The sequence below is a fragment of the Notothenia rossii genome, assembly GCF_949606895.1.
Source record: "Notothenia rossii genome assembly, chromosome: 10".
NCBI classification, from domain to species: domain Eukaryota; kingdom Metazoa; phylum Chordata; class Actinopteri; order Perciformes; family Nototheniidae; genus Notothenia; species Notothenia rossii.
Window position 1 is genome coordinate 30876126 of NC_136908.1, and position 19072 is coordinate 30895197.

The following is a 19072-nucleotide window of genomic DNA, read 5'->3' on the forward strand; positions in this document are numbered from 1 at the left end:
GGTGGCAGTTGCCACGCCATGCCGCCCCGGGGTCCCAGGTAGGTGAAACTAGGCTGCTAGCTACAGTACAGATGCAACTAGATGAGCTGTTAACTCTCGCTCTGACTTATTTTTTTTTAAACACACATTTTTCCCACCCGCATTCCGTGAAGACCCGCCCTACTGTGCCTCTGATTCGCAGACTGTTGGTGGGGGGGAAAAAACGCTGATGGGATGCTGAATGTGATTGGACCAATGCGTTGACAGACACACACAGACACACACAGACAGACAGACAGACAGATAGAGCGCTGTTTGTACACAACGGAGAATTTTGACTCGTTGCGTTGTCTCAAAAATAACACAGATAATACAGATAATACATATGAAAAGTATAATTTCGCTCAGAGTCCAGAGACAGTTGTCGTTCGGTCCGGATCCGGACCGGAGTCCGGACTTTGAGGATGCCTGGTCTAGTCCTTTGGTCTATCTGTCAGAGGTGCACGTGACTTAAAGGCTAAGGCTTAGTAGGCTCAGTCTGTTGCCTCCAGGAGCAGACATAACTTAGTTATGGGTCTTTCAACGGTACTTTTCTTGGTTTTAACCAGGACACTCCTAACAAGTCCTTTTGAACCAGGAAGGGTCTTAACTACGCGTCCCAGGAGCCAAGTGTTCCTTGGTGCGTTCTCATCAACGATGGGGGTGAAGTTTCTTTTGATTGTATTCCAGTTGGGCCGTTCTTGCATCAAAGGAAGGTATTCCCTGGTACAGCGCTTCAAAAACAGGTCAGCAAGGTATTGCACCTGCCTCCTTGCTGAAGAGTTAGCAGCTGATAGCCAGTAACGTTGAAGGAGTTTGGAGAGCATGTGACCTGAGTGACCAACTTGATGATGTATGTGGCTTAGTATCCACTTGGAAATATGAGAATGGTTAACTAGAATCATTGGAGGTTTGACCTCAGTTGGCATAGCCATCTTTGCAGTTCTTCCTCCAACTCTCAGAATCCCAGCATCAATGATAGGGTCCAGCTTGTGTAGGAAGCTTCCTCTATTCCACTGTTTGGGTTTTTCCAGCAAGGCAAAATCCTCTGAAATGCTGTCTCTGCTCGTGGCAAATAATGGCCTTTTCAGCCTTTTCCGTGTCCTCTACTGAAGGTCTTAGTGCATTAGCTGTAGGCCTTTTGAGCAGAAGCATCTGATCCTTCAGTCTCTTCCCTCTATCCTGCTTTGCTCCAAGATCAGTGGAGCAATCTTTCCTCTTTTCTCTCCTCTGCAGGAACTTTCAGTCATCGGCTGACATTTGTCTTTCCTCTTCATACTTGTTTTCTGGAAAGTCATTAATATATTGTCTTTCACTAAGCTTCTCAAGGTGAACAATCGAGGTCCTGTTCACTACTTCCATGGGTGTTCCTTCATCCGGATCTGTGGAAGCATTAGGTGGACCATTAACGACCCATCCTAACGGCGTTTTCACTGCATAGGGGCCATTTCCTTGGGTATTTATAACTTTCCATGGTTCCATAGCCTTTGGAGTATTTACTCCAATAAGAAGTCCCACGTCAGCATCTAATTCTCTTATTTGGATTTCCTGCAGATAAGGCCATTTCTTGAGGTCCGCCTGGGTAAGAATGTTTCTTTTGGTAACAGGGATTTTGTTCTGAGTGTAAACTTTGCGCAAGTTTATATATGTGCCATCTTCCACATTGCCCACTTCTAGACCTGTTACCTCAAAATTCCTGACTGTTTTCTCTGTTCCCATCGTTTGAAGAAGGACTTCAGTTCTCCGTCCTCTAGCACCAAGCTGCCTCATGAGCCCCTCTGTGCAAAATGTGTCGGTACTACCAGGGTCCAGGAATGCATAGGTCAGTATGCTTTTATTTCCATGGCAGAGTTTCACCTTCACTGGCACTATGGCAAATATGCTGTCTTTACCAGCCCCGATTCTTTCACCTTCTCCTACTGGAACAAGAGCACTGCTGATGGATGTCTCATCAGGCCTTGCTCCCCCACTCTTCTGCTCTGCCTTATGATGTTTAAAGTTCTCAGTTTCAGGCTTTGAAGATCTTTTAATGTGCAGAATAGTTTGGTGCTTAGCATGACAGATTTGACAGGTCATTCTCCTGTTACAGTTCCTGCTCAAGTGCCCCACCTTCAGGCAGCCAAAGCATAGTCCCTTCTCTTTCAAAAACTCAATTTTAGCTTCATGAGATATTGAATGTATTTTATGGCATTCAGCTACAGTAAAGGATGTTTACTTGTACAAAAAGTACATGAGGTGTCATTGTTAGTGGAGGAAATGCAGCTTTTAACAGGATATTTGTCTTCTTTGAGTCTCTCTGCACGGCTGTCTGACACTATAGCCACTGTGGTTGCAAAACTGCTTCCCTTGCTCTTATTTCGATATGAATCAACAAGAGTCTTGGCCTTGAAAGCCGTCTTTGTACTGTTAAGTTGATCGGGAATGTCACCAAAGAGAGGGTCTTGAAGTATTCTAAATTGTCTTTCAATAAATACAACAAGGTCATGTAGTCTTGCTCTTTGATGGCTTCGATCCAGAATGTCACAAGCTGCTGTTCTCCACTTCTCCCTTAGTTTGTAAGGTAGCTTTGAAAGAATGAGCCGTAGGTTGGATGGCAGGTCTAGCTACTCCATGTCCTGCAGATCCCTCATTGCATTACAGCAGCCTCTCAGAAAAAGTGCATAACAATGCACTTTATAGTGTTCCAGTTGAGAGCTTTTCCCATATATGCGTTTGCTATCTTGAGCTCATCTCCAAAGTGCACTTTTAGCAGTCTCTTAGCTTCAGCAAAGCCACTGTTAGCATCCATATGAAGGCAGCTTCTCACCAGTTCCCTGCAGGATCCCGAAGCATATTGTTCCAGGTAATATATATCGATCCTGGTTCCTGGTGGTTTTCTCCTCAATGCCATGTTGAAATGCCCCCACAAATATTTGATAATTCAGGGGACTGCCATCAAAGACTGGGATTTCCCTAGTGGGCAGTGATGCTTGTTTTTGTTGAAGTACAAGTAAATTAACAATGTCATTTTGTCTTTGCATCACAGTCAGGAAATTGTCATTAGTATTTGTCCCTATAATTCCTGCATCTCTAGCTGTGTGTTGAGAGCTTTGGTTTACATTATCAATATTTTCTGGTGGTCTTGGTTGTTGGTGTAGAAGCCTTTGAAGTGGTTTCTTGGGAATGGCTCCAAACTCAGCAAAGGAAATTGGAGACGGCTCTGCATCCATTGAAATATGTGGTTTTAATCTGTAGTCCTTTAAATAGTCATTCATGCCATCATATTTGCCTTGTGTTTGATTTTGTGAACCAGTCTCAAAGTGCTCCAGGACTTTCATTTTTGCATCAGATTCAGCTAGGCTGGCTTCCATTTCCATCCGTTCGGATCTAGCTTGCAGTTGAGCCTTTTCCATTTCAAGTGCATGCTTTTCTTTTAATCCTGCTGCCCGGGCAAGGAGGGCAGCTCTTTCTGTGGCCATTTTGAGGTGGATTGAGGAAGCAGGAGAAGTTGCTGATCCTGCTTTTGAGCTCCTCCTGGTTGATGCATTGGATACACTGTCATGGGGTTCAATCAGTATCTGAAGATCCATTTGAGAGCTTTTCCACATTTCCACATCCTTAAGGAAATTCGTGAATGCAGACATTTTTGGTTCATACCAATCTATTCTCTCAGTTTCCCTTATTTCCTCAGATAAAAGCATTTGAACAATTCCATGACATTCCATAAATTCATTGAGTAACATCTTGAACGTTGCAACAGCTTCATCCACCTTTTCCATATTTCCACCTCGCACCAGTAATGGGTTAATTTCATTCATTCTGCGGGTACATGCTCCAAGTTTTCCTCTTCGCGATTGGTTGAGAGTTTTAAATCTCTCCTCTGCCGCGGCAACATCAGCTGGAGGTATATCAGGATCCATTGTTTATTTTATTTTTTCTTCAATTAATCCACATGAAATCAAGTCATTAATATTTCCAAGAACAGCTCTTCGTGAATCCTGGTTTTGTGCCAAACATTCCTTTAACGTCCGCTTCCTTAACTGCGTGATAGTTCGTTAATGCATCTTATTGTTTAAGCATTCCAACAGCAATTGCGGATTATCTCCAGTAAGCATCATGATATCACTGGATGGATTTCCCGTTTCGTTTTGTCAAACATCCGTAACTATGCACACATCAGTACTTGCATTGTTTGACGAAGCGATCCCGTTGTAAACAGCGTTTCATTCATAAATTCCGGGCCGGCATGGCTTACTCACAGCCTCCTTCTCGGCACTTTAGAACGTCCGTTCGCTGTTTCCAAAGCAGAGCTGAAATCCACACGAATCCTGTGCTTGTCCTTCGAAGTTTTTATCCACAGCTTACGGAGTCTTTTGACTAATGTGGTGGCGTTTTAATCCTTGTCTACAATTTAATGGCCACCTCTATCGGGGTTGTGGGTTTTGACGTGCCTCTATTTGTTTCCAAACAATTCAGTGGAGATCGTAGTTGAATCAGATGAGCTTTATTCATTGATCAACACGGCATATACAGGAGGACACATTTCTTCGCTTCATAGTAACTAAAAAGTGTATCATTTTCCAAAGTAACAAAAAGAACACGGTCAAAAGACTTTTCCGTTTCCCCGTCTCATCACCATCAGCTGTGTCCTATCAACCTACCATATATAGGCATATAGCCATGCACGTGATACTGACGCACATATAACAAATAATAAGTGAGCCTTAAATTAATACATTTTAAAACCATAGTGTGACTCACAAAAATAGCCGATAATTTACAGTATAATCTAATTTATATTATTATTATGAAGCCTAACATTCAGACAATAATAACAAAAGGAAAATGGCTCTAACAGGCCCTGTCACCTCTCCCACCTCTACTCAGCCCCCGGCCATCAGCTCACAGTCACCTCTCACATCAGCCCCTGTTTCTTCTCCCCCCCCCACCCATTGACGACTCTTGTCCCTTACAACCAACCAACCCCGCTCCAGGGGGACAAGCTGCAGCTCTCGGGGGTGGATCACCACCTCACCTCCTGGATCCTGGACTACCTCACCAAACGCCCACAGTACGTAAGGACCAGGGAGTGTCAATCAGACACCATCATCAGCAGTACGGGGGCCCCCCAGGGGACGGTGGTGGCACCGTTTCCCTTCACCCTCTACACTGCAGACTTGACCCACAACACTGCAACTTGCAGAAGTTCTCTGACAACTCCGCCATTGTTGGCCTCATAACCAACGAGGACGACAGGGAGTACAGGGAGCTGACGCAGGACTTCACCCTCTGGTGCCAGAGGAACCACCTCCAGCTGAACGCAGCGAAGACCAAGGAGCTGGTGGTGGATTTCAGACGGCGCCAATACTCCCCCCGACACCAGTGAACATCCAGGGAGCAGACATTGAGATTGTGGAATCCTACAAATACCTGGGTGTTCATCTGAACAATAAACTGGACTGGACTGATAATTATGCTGCTCTGTACAAGAAGGGACAGAGCAGACTCTTTCTGCTGAGGAGACTGAGGTCTTTTGGGGTGCATGGGGCACTCCTTCTGACCTTCTTTGACTCTGTTGTGGCATCAGCCATTTTCTATGGTGTGGCCTGCTGGGGAAGCAGCATCTCGGCTGCTGACAGGAAGAGACTAAACAGACTGGTAAGGAAGGCCAGCTCTGTCCTGGGGGGTCCTCTGGACACTGTGGAGGAGGTGGGAGACAGGAGTCCTCTGGACACTGTGGACGTGGAGGGAGACAGGAGAATGGCAGCCAGGACACCCTGTCCTCACTGTGCAGCACCTTCAGCGACAGGCTGCTGCCCCCCCGCTGTCTCACGGAGAGATACCGCAGGTCCTTCCTTCCTGCAGCGGTCAGACTTTACAATCAGCACAGCCCCTAACCCCCCCCCCCCCCCAAACACACACACACACACACACACACGCACACACACACACACACACACACACACACACACACACACACACACACACACACACACACACACACACACACACACACACACACACACACACACACACACACACATACACACACACACACACACACACAACCAACTATGTGCAATATGTGCATGCAATATATATACGTATATATATATATTTATATATGTATGCTGTTAATAACTGTGCAATATATACCTGGCTGCTAAATGCTAAGAACTGTTACAGGATGTGTACTTTGTAAATTGTGTAACTTTCTTTTTAAATTATATTTTGTATTATATCATCTTTTTTTTTTTTGCTTGAATACTTTTGAATGCATGTAACATATGTAACATTAAGCTGTCTGGGGCTCTTTTTCTGCTGTAACAACGTACATTTCCCCTCATCCGCTAATAAAGGGATTCTGATTCTGAACAACGATGTTAGAAGACATATCCTGTGGTCGTAGAAAGGAGGTTAATCAGTTTCAGAAGGGTCAAATTATTGGCCTGCATCAAGCAAAGAACACAAATAAGGAGATTGCTGAAACTACTAAAATCGGCTTAACAACTGTAACCGCATTATTAAAACCAAATCAATACATCCAGATTTACCCTGTTCCAGAGTAATGGGCGCATCAGGGTAAGAAGAGAGGTGGATGAAGTGATGTACCCATCATGCCTAGTGCCTACCCTACAAGCCTGTAGGGGCAGGCTATGATCAGGGGGTTGCTGCAGTTGGTCAGGTCTAGGTTCAGCAACGTTTTGTTCCCAAAGAATGAGGTCAGCTGACTACATGAATATAGTGAATGACCAGGGTTGCGGTCCAATAGTCCAAAAATCAGCTCCTAACGTCTAACCCTATCATCTATTCCTTGACCTCTGAGTGAAATGTCACGGGGTTAAGGGATAGTGGATGGGAGAGTTCAAAAGGATTTAGGAGAAGAGACTGCGGTGCTTTGGAGAATCCGACTGCACTTTCACTATCCGACATGTTTATGATGCGCCAGCGGACGTCATAAATGTGCGTCTGCTGCTGTGGGGAAACTATGGAAACTACAGTTTTCTATACAGCGGACTACAACATGGATGTTTAATAAGAACGAGGGACTACTGTAAACTCATCTAGAGACTGCGCCGTGCTCTGATGCTGTTTGAACGTGAACAACAGAGAAACATATTCTTCATGACCAAAGTTGGAATTTAAATAAAAAAGGAAAGTGAAACTTATGCTCGTCACACTCTCCCTCCGGTCCACATTAATACAAATGATCCCAATACGTATGATTGTATGAAAAGATCTTAAAATAAATACAAATGTATTTATTATAAATGTAAGTCCTTAACATCTATCACTGTGTACATCACCATTCAAACATCTTTTAAAAGTTGAACAAACCCCACACAGCTCAGTGAAATGTTGACTTTATTTGATCATTTCAGTAAAAACTAACGTTCATATTTCTCTTTTTGATTATAATACTGATGAAAGTTCAAAACAAAGTACTTTGGCAAGTTACCACATACGTTTTAAAATGCTTAATAAGCACCGTAACTTTCATGATATAATTTCTCGGTCATAATCGGTTGTTTCCGTGAACGGCCGACTGTTGTGTGACGGCAAATGCTGCGGCTGCAAGGCATTGTGGGGCAGCATTTTCTCCTTTCCTTTCGTCAAGGGAGGTCCAGTGGTACCTAAGCTAAAGGAGGTTATAAAGGAAGTTTGAAACCTCCTTTCCTATCATCTAGAGAATTCGAACGGCACTTATCATGGGTGCCATTGAGGGACCTCCGGGTCATTTCACTCCGTTAGGAAGGTTTCTACATAAATGGACTATTGACCGCAACCCTGGTCTTTCCATCAATGGAGTTTTTCTTCCCTGATGGCACGGACATATTCCAAGATGACAACGCCAGGATTCATGGGGCTCACATTGTGAATGAGGGGTTCAGGGAGCATGAGACCTCCTTTGCACATGGATTGGCCCCCACAGTCCAGACCTCAGCCCCATGGGGAGCCTTTGGGATGTGCTGGAGAAGACTTTGTGCAGCGCTGCGACTCTCCCATCATCAATACCAGATCTTGGCAGAAAATGTATGCAACTCTGGACAGAAGTAAATGTTGTGACATTGCAGAAGCTTATCAAAATGATGCCACGGTGACTGCGTGCCTCACTCAAAATTAAAGGGGGTCCATCGAAATATTAGAGTGAGACTTTTTTTTGGACAGGCAGTGTATAATCTCCAGGCCTGGAGTTTGCAGTACATCAGCCATGTGTGTTTTCAGTGGGTCACGTCCTGGGGGGTATGCGGTTGCTTTTATAGTTTGTTTATTGCCGTCACAATCCTATTTCTCGGCTAATCTGTTTCCTGTTTTATTTTAAACCTACTGTACACCTGCATGTTATTACCTCCTTAGTTCAACTTGTTTTTAAGTACTAGTTTTTGTTCATTCTTTGTTGGATTGTGGTATGTCTTATATTGGGGGGTTCTGTTCTGTTTCACCTTTTCTGCACCAAGCCTTTAAATAAAGGTAGGTTCGGTTAAAAGTATCTGTCAACTACTTAACTGGAAGGAGCCTAAGTTAGCACTTGAAGCAACTGAGATAGAGCCAGAGAAAAGCTCAGCACCAGGGGTCACAGCGGAGTGGAGCACTGACCTGTGACAGCAGCAATAGAAGGTTTTCTGATCCAGTTGGGAGTCAGGGCAGTATGGGATCAGACCCCCATGATAAATGCTAACCGGAGGTCTTTTTTCCTGTTGACTTACATTGGGAAAGAGAACGCTTACTGAAATCATTAAGGCCTAAAAGTTGGTTTTATTCAAGTTATTCTTGGTCCTCCATTTATGTTGCACAGCTGAGACCGGAGGAGACTGAGCTGATAGGAGCGGGGGCTTAATGAAAACGCAAGCTGTATCCAGTACTAAAATGATAGCTATACCTTACACAGTGCTCTTCAAATAGCAGGTTCAAGTAAATATCAACACACAGATATTTCTAAGGTCACATAAAATAATAAAACCTGCTGATTTTAAATTAAAGTCAATATATAATATTACTATAAAAGAGACACTGATAATTAATCAGCTCACAAATCTCTCTGTAAGTCTCACTTGTTTCTGTAGATTTGAGTCACAGGGAGAGTCTAAAATAATTAAAGAGCAACTTCCAGGTTAAAGACACCTGTGAATAAATGTGTAGGAAAAATGAATACACTAGATTTTCAAAAAAATATACAGAAATATACACAACAGTGACATCTGGCGTCGTTTTTGTAAGAAATGTTCACTTCCGCATAAAAAAGCCTCGGCACGTGACCTCCCGCGTGTGACGTAACACGGGGGACACAAGGGGGAGAGCGGCAGGTGTAACGTATTAATAAACATGGATCCCAATGCTAGTTTCGACACAGAAGAAGTTGAACATGAATATTCAAATCCATATGACGGACCACAACCTTATAATCATGAGCCTGCTAGGCGTCCAAGAGACCAGGAGCAGCCAAGGATTAGAAGAAATAACGGCCATCGGAGAGAAATTGAGCTGTGGTGTGAGGAGAACCAGTGGAGAACTGGGCAGCTATCTTGGTGAGTGACCGGCGTTAGCTACAGAATGTTAGCTAACGTCACATCACAACATTGTAAAGTTAGCTATCATATATCAGGCTATAACTAAAGCAGCATTGATAATATAGTAACGTTACTGGCAGGACTGTTGATACTGATCCATAACAGAAACGAATGCGCAAGTATCAGCCGTATCTCGCGTTACCTAATGCAACTCCACACTACGGTCCTGTGTACCGGAGGAGAGACGCGAGATACGGCTGATACTTGACGATCTGGCGGAGAAAGGTTGTGGAGCCTCCGTTGATATGCCGTTGTAAATGGCTTGATGGAAAGCAGGTGTGTAGTTGGGGAGGGATCACAGCTGATTGCAGCAGGTGAGTGGAGGTTGAGCCGGGAGCCGGGAGTGACAGCCACCACGCCCACACAAACAACACAGACAGGGGGAAACAAACAAACACAAAGGAGACGGCTGGAGCAGTACAGCCACCAAAGCGTTACCTAATGCAACTCCATACTCTTACGGTGCCGTGTACCGGAGGGGAGAGAGATAGAGCAGCGAAGGGGGGGGGGAGAGAAGTAATACGGTTTCCTGATAAAGCTGTGGAGAGTATGTGCTTCAGGGAGGTGGATGCACAACGCACCCAGGAACGAACGCTAGCTCCGGTCCTTTTTACTGTGGACTCGATGTCCTGACAGGCTGGTATTTGTGCAACCTGCACAAACACAATACTGCACCATGATTCCAAATGGTGAAATAAAATGTAAAACTACCGAAAAATACCAGCTCCTTAAAACACAACCGCTCTACTCAACGCAACTCTACTATACCGCGGTCGGAGAGCGGAGATGTGTCCCCTGTGTGATGTAATATGACGCGTTTGACGTATGACCTTAAAAAAAAGCCATTTTTAAGAGCAGAGCTCAAAATTGCTCCTTTCCCTCTGAATTCCTGCCCTTATGTCTCGTAAAACATATCAAATCCTGCATTCACTTTTTTAATTGTAATTTTCCAGCAAGTTTAAGCATAAATGTAGAAAAAAAAAAACCCTGCAAGATGCTCTTTAAGTCTAACACACCGGGGTCTGGAGATAAGTTTATCTAAAATCCAAGCAATTATGGAGCAGTGAAGGTCACATTCATCCCGGAGGATCCACATTCTTTATTAATGCTGAGGAACCATTCAAACATCGAAATCAAGGATTCCTTTAGAGCTGTCTAAAAAGATGCAGCATGTCTCAAGCTCCTGTGTATGTCTAAAAAGGGACAGCGTATGGAGGTCATGAACTGTATAGAATGGGAACGAAGGAGAAACTGAATAATTCATTTCTTAACTTATCGGAAAAATCTAATCAAGAAGTGTTCACGCTGAGAAAGGAGGAGTAAACAGCTCCTCAGCATGAGACTGCAATCACCCTCCATCAGCTTCAGATGCTGTGGGTTCCACTGGGGTGTCAGAGAAATGCTGTGTGAATGTTATTTATCCACCTTGAATCTGCTCAAGCATTTCTTTTTATTCAATAAAAAAACTGAAAAAAATATTATATTTAACACCATTTTAAGTTAAATTCTTAAAAAATGAATGCCATGATGGTTTTAGTACTAATCTGAACAGCATAAGGTGAATGAGGTTTTATAGTTTTAGGGGTGAAATGATCCTATCTGAACAGTGTTGCAGTTATCAGTATTGCTATACCGAGACAAAGGAAGTCCTATTTTTAGAGCAGAAACTGCCTTATCCCCCACAGCTGTTTGCTGTTCAGTTATTCAGAGGATATTACCAACTGCACACAACAGTGGCTTAATGACCTTCTCTGAACAAAGAGCTGGGAGGCTATGTTTAAAAGCAGCCACCCACTCTTCATCTGGGAGGCAGACAGCTCTGTTATAGGCAGCACAATGTCGCCACCTTGAGATCAGACTGTCAGTCAGAGACTCAGCTGCTAGCAGTCTGGAATCGCTCATAATAAACCGAGTGCATTCCATTTCCTATGTTCATGTTGTCTCCTGTACCAGGCGCAGGGTTTATATATGTAATGCTAATGTTCCACTTTTTATACATCTACAGTATCTGGTATGACAGACAAGGTTCAATCCATACAATCAACGTTGTATCCTTATGAATTAAAGTACATTGACTATTTCTGCCAGAGCGCATCTCACAGAACAGCCTGAAGAGCAATATCACAATAAGATTTGGGCTAATGAAAAATCTAGAATAAACTTAACATAGTTTAATGTTTGATTCTCTGAGTCCAAGGATTATTATCTGCTTTTGACACGTATCTGTTTTTCACACCATACCGACACTTTTAGTAGTAATATAGAGAGGTGCAGTGGTGATGTATTTTTGTAGGCCGACCCAGAAGTTAGCATTGGAAGGGCTACCTTGCAAAAAGTAATGATTCCCAATTGGATTACGATTTATTTCAGAAAATAGGCTCTGTGGCAAACACACATTTATGGTAATAAACATGCTTTTTCGGTCGACACATAGAAACTTCGAAGATTCACAAGTGGGGGGAACTAACTTGAGAATCTCTTCAGGACATTATTTCATGCTTCTAAACAAAAACACAACTGCAACTGGAAGCGGTAATTCCTGGGTTAAGGACTCATACCTGCACCACTCTTTAATATGTACTGTCTAGTCACATCCATTATGAGCTGCTGCTTAAAAGGTCCCATGGCCATTTCTACTGATCATAATTCCATTGTTGAGGTCCACTAGAATAGATTTATATTGTGCAATTCTCCGACAGTGTGAGCTGTATTACTGGTGTAGTTTCCTGGTTGCTGCGTGGGGTCTGCGAGACAGTGAGACACGCGAAACTCAGCCTGAGCACACACGCGTGAAAAGATACGGTGAGTGTTTCTCCGCGATCCCAACTCGTCTATTACCAACGTTCAGGGAGCTCTATGCTCGACGCTAAAGGTGCCCCCACTGCGTTTGATAATGACGCGAAGGGATCCTGGTGTGTGAGGAGCTCCACGGATTGGTCCATTTGGGTCATCGTTAAGTCACTTGCTACCAGGAAGAATCTAAAAATGTCCAACGAGGCGTTCTGGGGCAGCATAGACAGGTCTTTTCTGTGTTAGAGTTTTACTCGCTACAGTGTGTACTTTGAGGGTTTGTGACTGCAGACCGTTTACATGCAGAAAAAAGCTACATAACACACAAGGGGACGGGTAATAACCAGAAAAGCATAACATGGGACCTTTAATGTCATGTTATGTTTAAGTGTACCTTAACAATGCACATTGCATCTACAAAGACAATGATAAAAAAGTCAAAAGGACCCTTTAGTAAGTACTTAGCCTCAAGTTGGACCTGAACACAGTTGAGCTCCCATTCATTGTTTGGAGCTAACCATTCGTCACGGACCGACTTCTCAACAGCACCAACTACACATTTCAAACCATGGCTTTAAGGAATAGTGGAACCTTAAACCTTATGAAGACAAATAAGCTGGCAAGCGTGTATAATTTAGTGACGGACCAAAAAATGCTAACCAATATAACATGTTTCAGTTTAACGGTTGAGTTTAGTATACGCTATATAATGTCATTCAACCTGCATGTGCTACCACTCTGAAAGGGTTTAGATTTAAAAGAACTATTGATACATTTCAACTAATCAGTAGTATGCTTCATCACCTTAATCACATGAGATGGGTTTGTATGAACACCCATTTCTTGCTGCTAAATGCCACACCCCAGCCAGGTGTTTGATGTGAAGAGAACAGGAGCTGTGATAGGTCAGCGTGGGCTGCTTGTGTTTCTGATGCTGCAAGGGATAGCTCAGAAAGGGTACAAGTTGAATAAATATGCATTGTATTCTTTCATATTCTGTAACAAAAGCATTCTTCATATATGAATGATTCTTTAGCAGATAACGGACAAGGGTCATTTGATTAAGCTGCTTTGAATACCCGTAGCCTACATGTGTCAGGGGCAAAGTAACTTAATGTCACATGATTTGTAGAACTTTTATAGTGCTTTGAAGACCTGGCATTGTATGATAGATGTTAAGAACTGCAGAATAAAATAAAATGATGGGATCTTGTTTGTTGTCTGTCGGCTGTCTAAATGAATCTGCATTCCGAAGCTAATTAGCACCATGCTGCTAGCGTTCACCACCTACACAACCACATGACACACTGCTGGATAACAGTGGCATTACAAGTATTTGAAACATTTATTGATTTTTATTTTCTTACCTTTGTAGTGCCGATCATCTTTGGGAACAGAAAAAATGAAACAAAACAGAGTTTGGTTTTACAGCTTATCTTAGAATATCTAAGAAGAATCAGGACACACACACACATTATATATCTTAAAATATTTGAACACTGCAAAAATACAACAGAGCCAAAAGTCCCAGTCATCACTGCCTCCTTCTGCTCTTCTCTTTAGAATGAGTGTACTGAGGGGACATTTTAACATGCCGGACAGAGAGACTACTACTGTTGAAATGACTTGTTAAGACTGTCAGCAAGTAAAAGTTAAACATGTAAACGTCAATGAAACTGGCCCATGTGCAATTTAAGAAAGCTGGTAATTAGTCAATAAATTGCAAACAAAGCTTCAAATATGAATGAGTGTGGACTCACAGTGACACACAGGTTTGGGCGTGTCCCACTTGCCCATCTTGTTGCACTGTGTTGAGTTTCTGCCCATGAGGATGAAGGAGGGTAGACAGCTGTAGTGCAGCAGGGTCCCCTCCACCGGGGGCCCCAGGGGCCAAGAGGACACCCGGCCATTTTCCAATGCTGTCCACACCCGGGGACACATCAGTACTGCAGAGAGACACAGGAGACTTTTTTTAATACAAGAGGGACACTCTGTGTCAGTGTGGTGGTGTAATGCTGCCCTGTGAAAGTGGCTTTACTAAAGAAAGAGTGCATGGTGTCAAATATTAGGTAGGCAGACAGGGAGAGGGTAAAGGGAGTGAGGGAATTGTAGCGCAACAGAAGGACATAATGAAGTCGAGTTTTAAAAGGGAAAACTTGAACAGTGAACAACCAAAAAAACAATCAAAGCTGTATTTATAACAAGTACCTAATGCAAGCGGTGTGAGGTGTGACCATGAGACAGGAGACAACATGCCTGGTGGCAGTGGTGGAGAGTAACTCAATTGTATTGTTTTTGTACTTTACTTGAGTATTTCAATTAAAAACTCCTCCATATTTCTACTCCACTACATCTCAAGGTTTAAGGGTTTCAATGTTCTTTATTTGTCAAACGAACAAAGTAGTTATGCCGATGAAAATCCTAGGTCACAGGCTTTTCCAACAATGCAACACAATAACACAGATAAACAGAAAAATATAGTGCAAGTAAATAGTAAATACAAGAAGAAAATTAGTTTTAAAAAGTGAAATAGTGCAATAAGAGTCTATGCAAGTCATTGAAATATGATATATTAGGTAAATAGATAAATCATTTTTAAGTAGCAGCCAAATGAATATTGTGGATGTTGTTTCAACAGTTCAGGTGTTTAACAGTCTTATGGATGAAACTGTCCCTGAGTCTGGTGGTTTTAGTCCGGATGCTGCGGTATCGCCAAGCGGCAAACTCTGGGGAACAGCCAGGACGCCAATACGGAAGTGCAACACACTGCAGTTCATACATAGGCCGCTAGGGACTGACTGCAGAAAGGAGCAATTTCCATCGACCCCCATGTTAAAATGCCCAACTTTACAGCAGAAAAAAACATGTTTCTACCCATGGATGCAATAAATATTATTATCGATACAGTTAGATTCCACCTTCATGATTATGAATCTGTGAGTGATTGTTTTCTAACACGATCCTTTTATTTATATAAGGTCTTACAGTGTTTGCATACATTAGGGTGTGGTCACTTTAATGGACATGTACATGCCTCACTGTCAGCTAACAGCAACTTGTCCACTCTGCTAGGCTACAACCATAGAGGCTACAACGTTAGTTAGTCATAGTACTGTACTTGACCCTTTAGCCGTGTTCGTGATGATTGTGCCTTTTAGGGAATATTGTTACAAATACCAGACAATTAAAATGTCGTGCTGTGCGCTTGAATGTACTAACAGAACTTCCAAGAAGTCTAAAATGATAATATTATACATGTTAATCCCGTTCGCAGGTGTTTGTGTGCTTGGTAGCTTAGCTTGTTACTTATTAGCCAGCTAAGGACGTAACCCTTTATATATACATATACATTTTAGTTTATGATTCAGCCTTGGCTAAGACTTTTATAGTCTATGGCTATGACGCCCATAATGCTAAACGGGAGCAAATGTTAATAGGGGACCCAATTATCCCAGTGGTGGCCGCCGGAGCTAACGGAGCCGCAGGGGGCTAGCTCCAGCCGGCGTCCCGGAGCTAGCCCACTGCGGCTCCGTTAGGTCCGGGCGATGGAATCCGTCTTTATAACTGGAGATCAAGGAATGCAGCGAAACGCAGACTTGGTTCGCCTGCTGTAGTATTAGCCAAATAAATAATGTTGAACAAGGCTTATTAAGCTGAACATCGCCACAATTTTTCTACTATGTATCGGTACTTCTTTTCTTAACGTGTGAATGACAAGCATGAAGAATAACAAAATATAGCTAATTCTCTTGCAGATTGTCTCATTTGATTATGAATGTAACGTTTATAGGGGAACTACACTGTTAGCAGTAACTTGGTATGCATGTATTTCATGTTAGCTTAGCTTCTTAGCCTGAGCTAGCTCTGTTTACTTCCAGTTCGGAGGCAGCAGGTCCCGCCTCGGCTCCGCCTCTTTGCCCTTATTTGGAGCAGGCAGGATTAGACTCTGTCGTCGCTGTCAAGCGTTAGTGGCCGACTCCGCCTACTAAGGGCTTCTCGGCAACTCTGCAGAATCCTATGGGTGACGTCACGGACACTACGTCCATTTATATATACAGTCTATGGGTATCGCCTGCCAGACGGCAGCAGACAGAACAGTTTGTGGCTGGGGTGATGGGGGTCTTTATAATCCTGAGGGATTTATTCCTGAGCTGCTGGGAGTAGAGGTCCTCCATGGATGGCAAATCCGTCTTGGTGATGTTCTCTGCAGTTTTCGCCCCCCTCTGTAAAGCCTTACGATTGAGGGCGGTGCAGCTGCCGTACCAGGCCGTGATGCAGCCAGTCAGGATCCTCTCTATGGTGCACCTGTAGAAGGTCAGGATCCTCTCTATGGTGCATCTGTAGAAGGTCAGAATGCTCTCTATGGTGCACCTGTAGAAGGTCAGGATGCTCTCTATGGTGCACCTGTAGAAGGTCAGGATCCTCTCTATGGTGCATCTGTAGAAGGTCAGAATGCTCTCTATGGTGCACCTGTAGAAGGTCAGGATCCTCTCTATGGTGCACCCGTAGAAGGTCAGGGTCCTCTCTATGGTGCACCTGTAGAAGGTCAGGATCCTCTCTATGGAGCACCTGTAGAAGGTCAGGGTCCTCTCTCTGGTGCACCTGTAGAAGGTCAGGATCCTCTCTATGGAGCACCTGTAGAAGGTCAGGATCCTCTCTATGGTGCACCTGTAGAAGGTCAGGATCCTCTCTATGGTGCACCCGTAGAAGGTCAGGGTCCTCTCTATGGTGCACCTGTAGAAGGTCAGGATCCTCTCTATGGAGCACCTGTAGAAGGTCAGGGTCCTCTCTCTGGTGCACCTGTAGAAGGTCAGGATCCTCTCTATGGATCACCTGTAGAAGTTGCAGAGTATCCTGGAGTCCATGTTGAACCTCCTCAGCCTGCAGAGGAAGAAGAGCCGCTGTCGAGCTGTTTTGGTGATGGTGGTGGTGTGAAGAGTCCATGTTAGGGCCTCAGTGATGTGGACACCAAGGAACCTGAAGTTGCTGACTCTCTCCACCGTAGTCCCATTGATGGCAATGGGGGCGTGTCCCTCTCTCTGCTGCTTCCTGTAATCCACATTCAGCTCCTTCGTTCGTGCTGACGTTGAGATGGAGGTTGTTATCCTGGCACCAAGATGTCAGGTTTTCGACCTCCTCTCTGTACGCCGTCTCGTCGCCGTATGTGATCTTATCGATGACGATCGTGTCGTCAGCAAACTTCACGATGGTGTTGGAGCTGTGTGTGGCCATGCAGTCATGAGTGAACAGGGAGTAGAGGAGAGGGCTGTGCACGCAGCCTTGAGGGGCTCCGGTGTTGAGGAACAGGGTGGAGGATGTGATGTTTTCCACCCGCACTGCCTGGGGTCTGCCCATCAGGAAGTTCAGGATCCAGTCACAGAGGGCGCTGTTGAGCCAGAGGTCTCTGAGCTTGATGACCAGCTTGGAGGGCACAATGGTGTTGAAGGCTGAACTGTCGTCAATGAACAGCATTGTCACATAAGTGTTCCTCTGGTCTAGGTGTGAGAGGCCAGTATGAATGGTGAGGGCTATGGTGTCGTCTGTGGAGCTGTTTGCTCTGTAGGCAAACTGCAGGGGGTCCAGAGAGTCAGGGAGGGAGGAGGTGATGAAGGTTTTGGCTAACCGCTCAAAGCACTTCATGATGATGGAGGTGAGTGCTACTGGGCGGCAGGGGCGGACTGGCCATCTGTAGAATCTGGAGAACCACAGAACGGCAGTCGTCAAGGGCCGTTGACGGCCGGCCGGCCGGCCCTTTAAAAGAAAAAATGGTTTAACTTCACCATTTAAGTTCCGCTGACGGCCGACAGAGCGCGACAGCAGCCGCTAATGCAGTTGTGTGGTTCTTATCTTTCAAATAATCACACACGAAGAAGAAAAAAGACCGGCCACACGAAGAGAAGGGAGCAGCGCTGCTACAAGCACTATCAGCAGCAGTTTAGAACAAGTGCAAGATGATGAAGAGAATGATGAGGGCGCGAGTTCAGATATACAGCCAGCCTCCTGCGTTCTTGATGAGGGACAGAGTTGAGCTGGTGGAAGAACCAGCTCAACTGGCACATACAAGTGCAGGGCAAGAGCAAGAGGTGGGTGAGAATTATCCCTTGAACTCAGTGGCGTTTTCTCCTGGAGGCCAAGGGAAGCCAGGCTTCCCCTGTTTTTTTGGATTGTAGTTATAATTTTGATAAATAAAAAACACTTAGTTTAGTTTCGGTAATTATTCTGCCGGCCCATCTTTCCCCCATTCTCTTTGAGTATTTTTACAAAGAGTGAAACAGCGCCCCTCTAGATGTTATGGTGATCAGTAGATTGCACTCTGTTGCAAGAGGAGGTTAGACGAAATTTGCTTGAATAACTATGACTCTCTTAAAGAGCAACTTCCAGGTTAAAGACACCTGTGAATAAATGTGTAGGAAAATGATTTTTCAAAAAAATATATACAGAAATATACACTACAGTGACATCTGGCGTCAATTTTGTAAGACATGTTCACTTCCGCATAAAAAAGCCTCGGCACGTGACCTCCCGCGTGTGACGTAACATGGGGGAAACAAGGGGGAGAGCGGCCGGTGTAACGTATTAATAAACATGGATCCCAATGCTAGTTTCGACACAGAAGACACAGAAGAAGTTGAACATGAATATTCAAATGCATATGACGGACCACAACCTTATAATCATGAGCCTGCTAGGCGTCCAAGAGACCAGGAGCAGCCAAG

General features: G+C 44.2%; 1 protein-coding gene across 6 annotated transcripts in view; it reads right to left on the bottom strand.

Annotated features, from left to right (window-relative positions):
- The window catches only part of gabbr1b (gamma-aminobutyric acid (GABA) B receptor, 1b), a 332077-nt gene that overhangs the window by 191797 nt on the left and 121208 nt on the right, over positions 1 to 19072 (bottom strand). For all 6 annotated transcript variants that reach the window (XR_013803364.1, XM_079655114.1, XM_079655113.1 and 3 more), the window contains 2 exons: positions 14117 to 14302; positions 13724 to 13741 (listed from right to left, as the gene is read on the bottom strand). Coding sequence is in view for 5 of the 6 variants with exons in the window: in XM_079655114.1 (XP_079511240.1) it covers positions 13724 to 13741; positions 14117 to 14302 (204 nt within the window). In the remaining variant the exon portion in view is untranslated. The remainder of the gene's footprint in view (positions 1 to 13723; positions 13742 to 14116; positions 14303 to 19072) is intronic.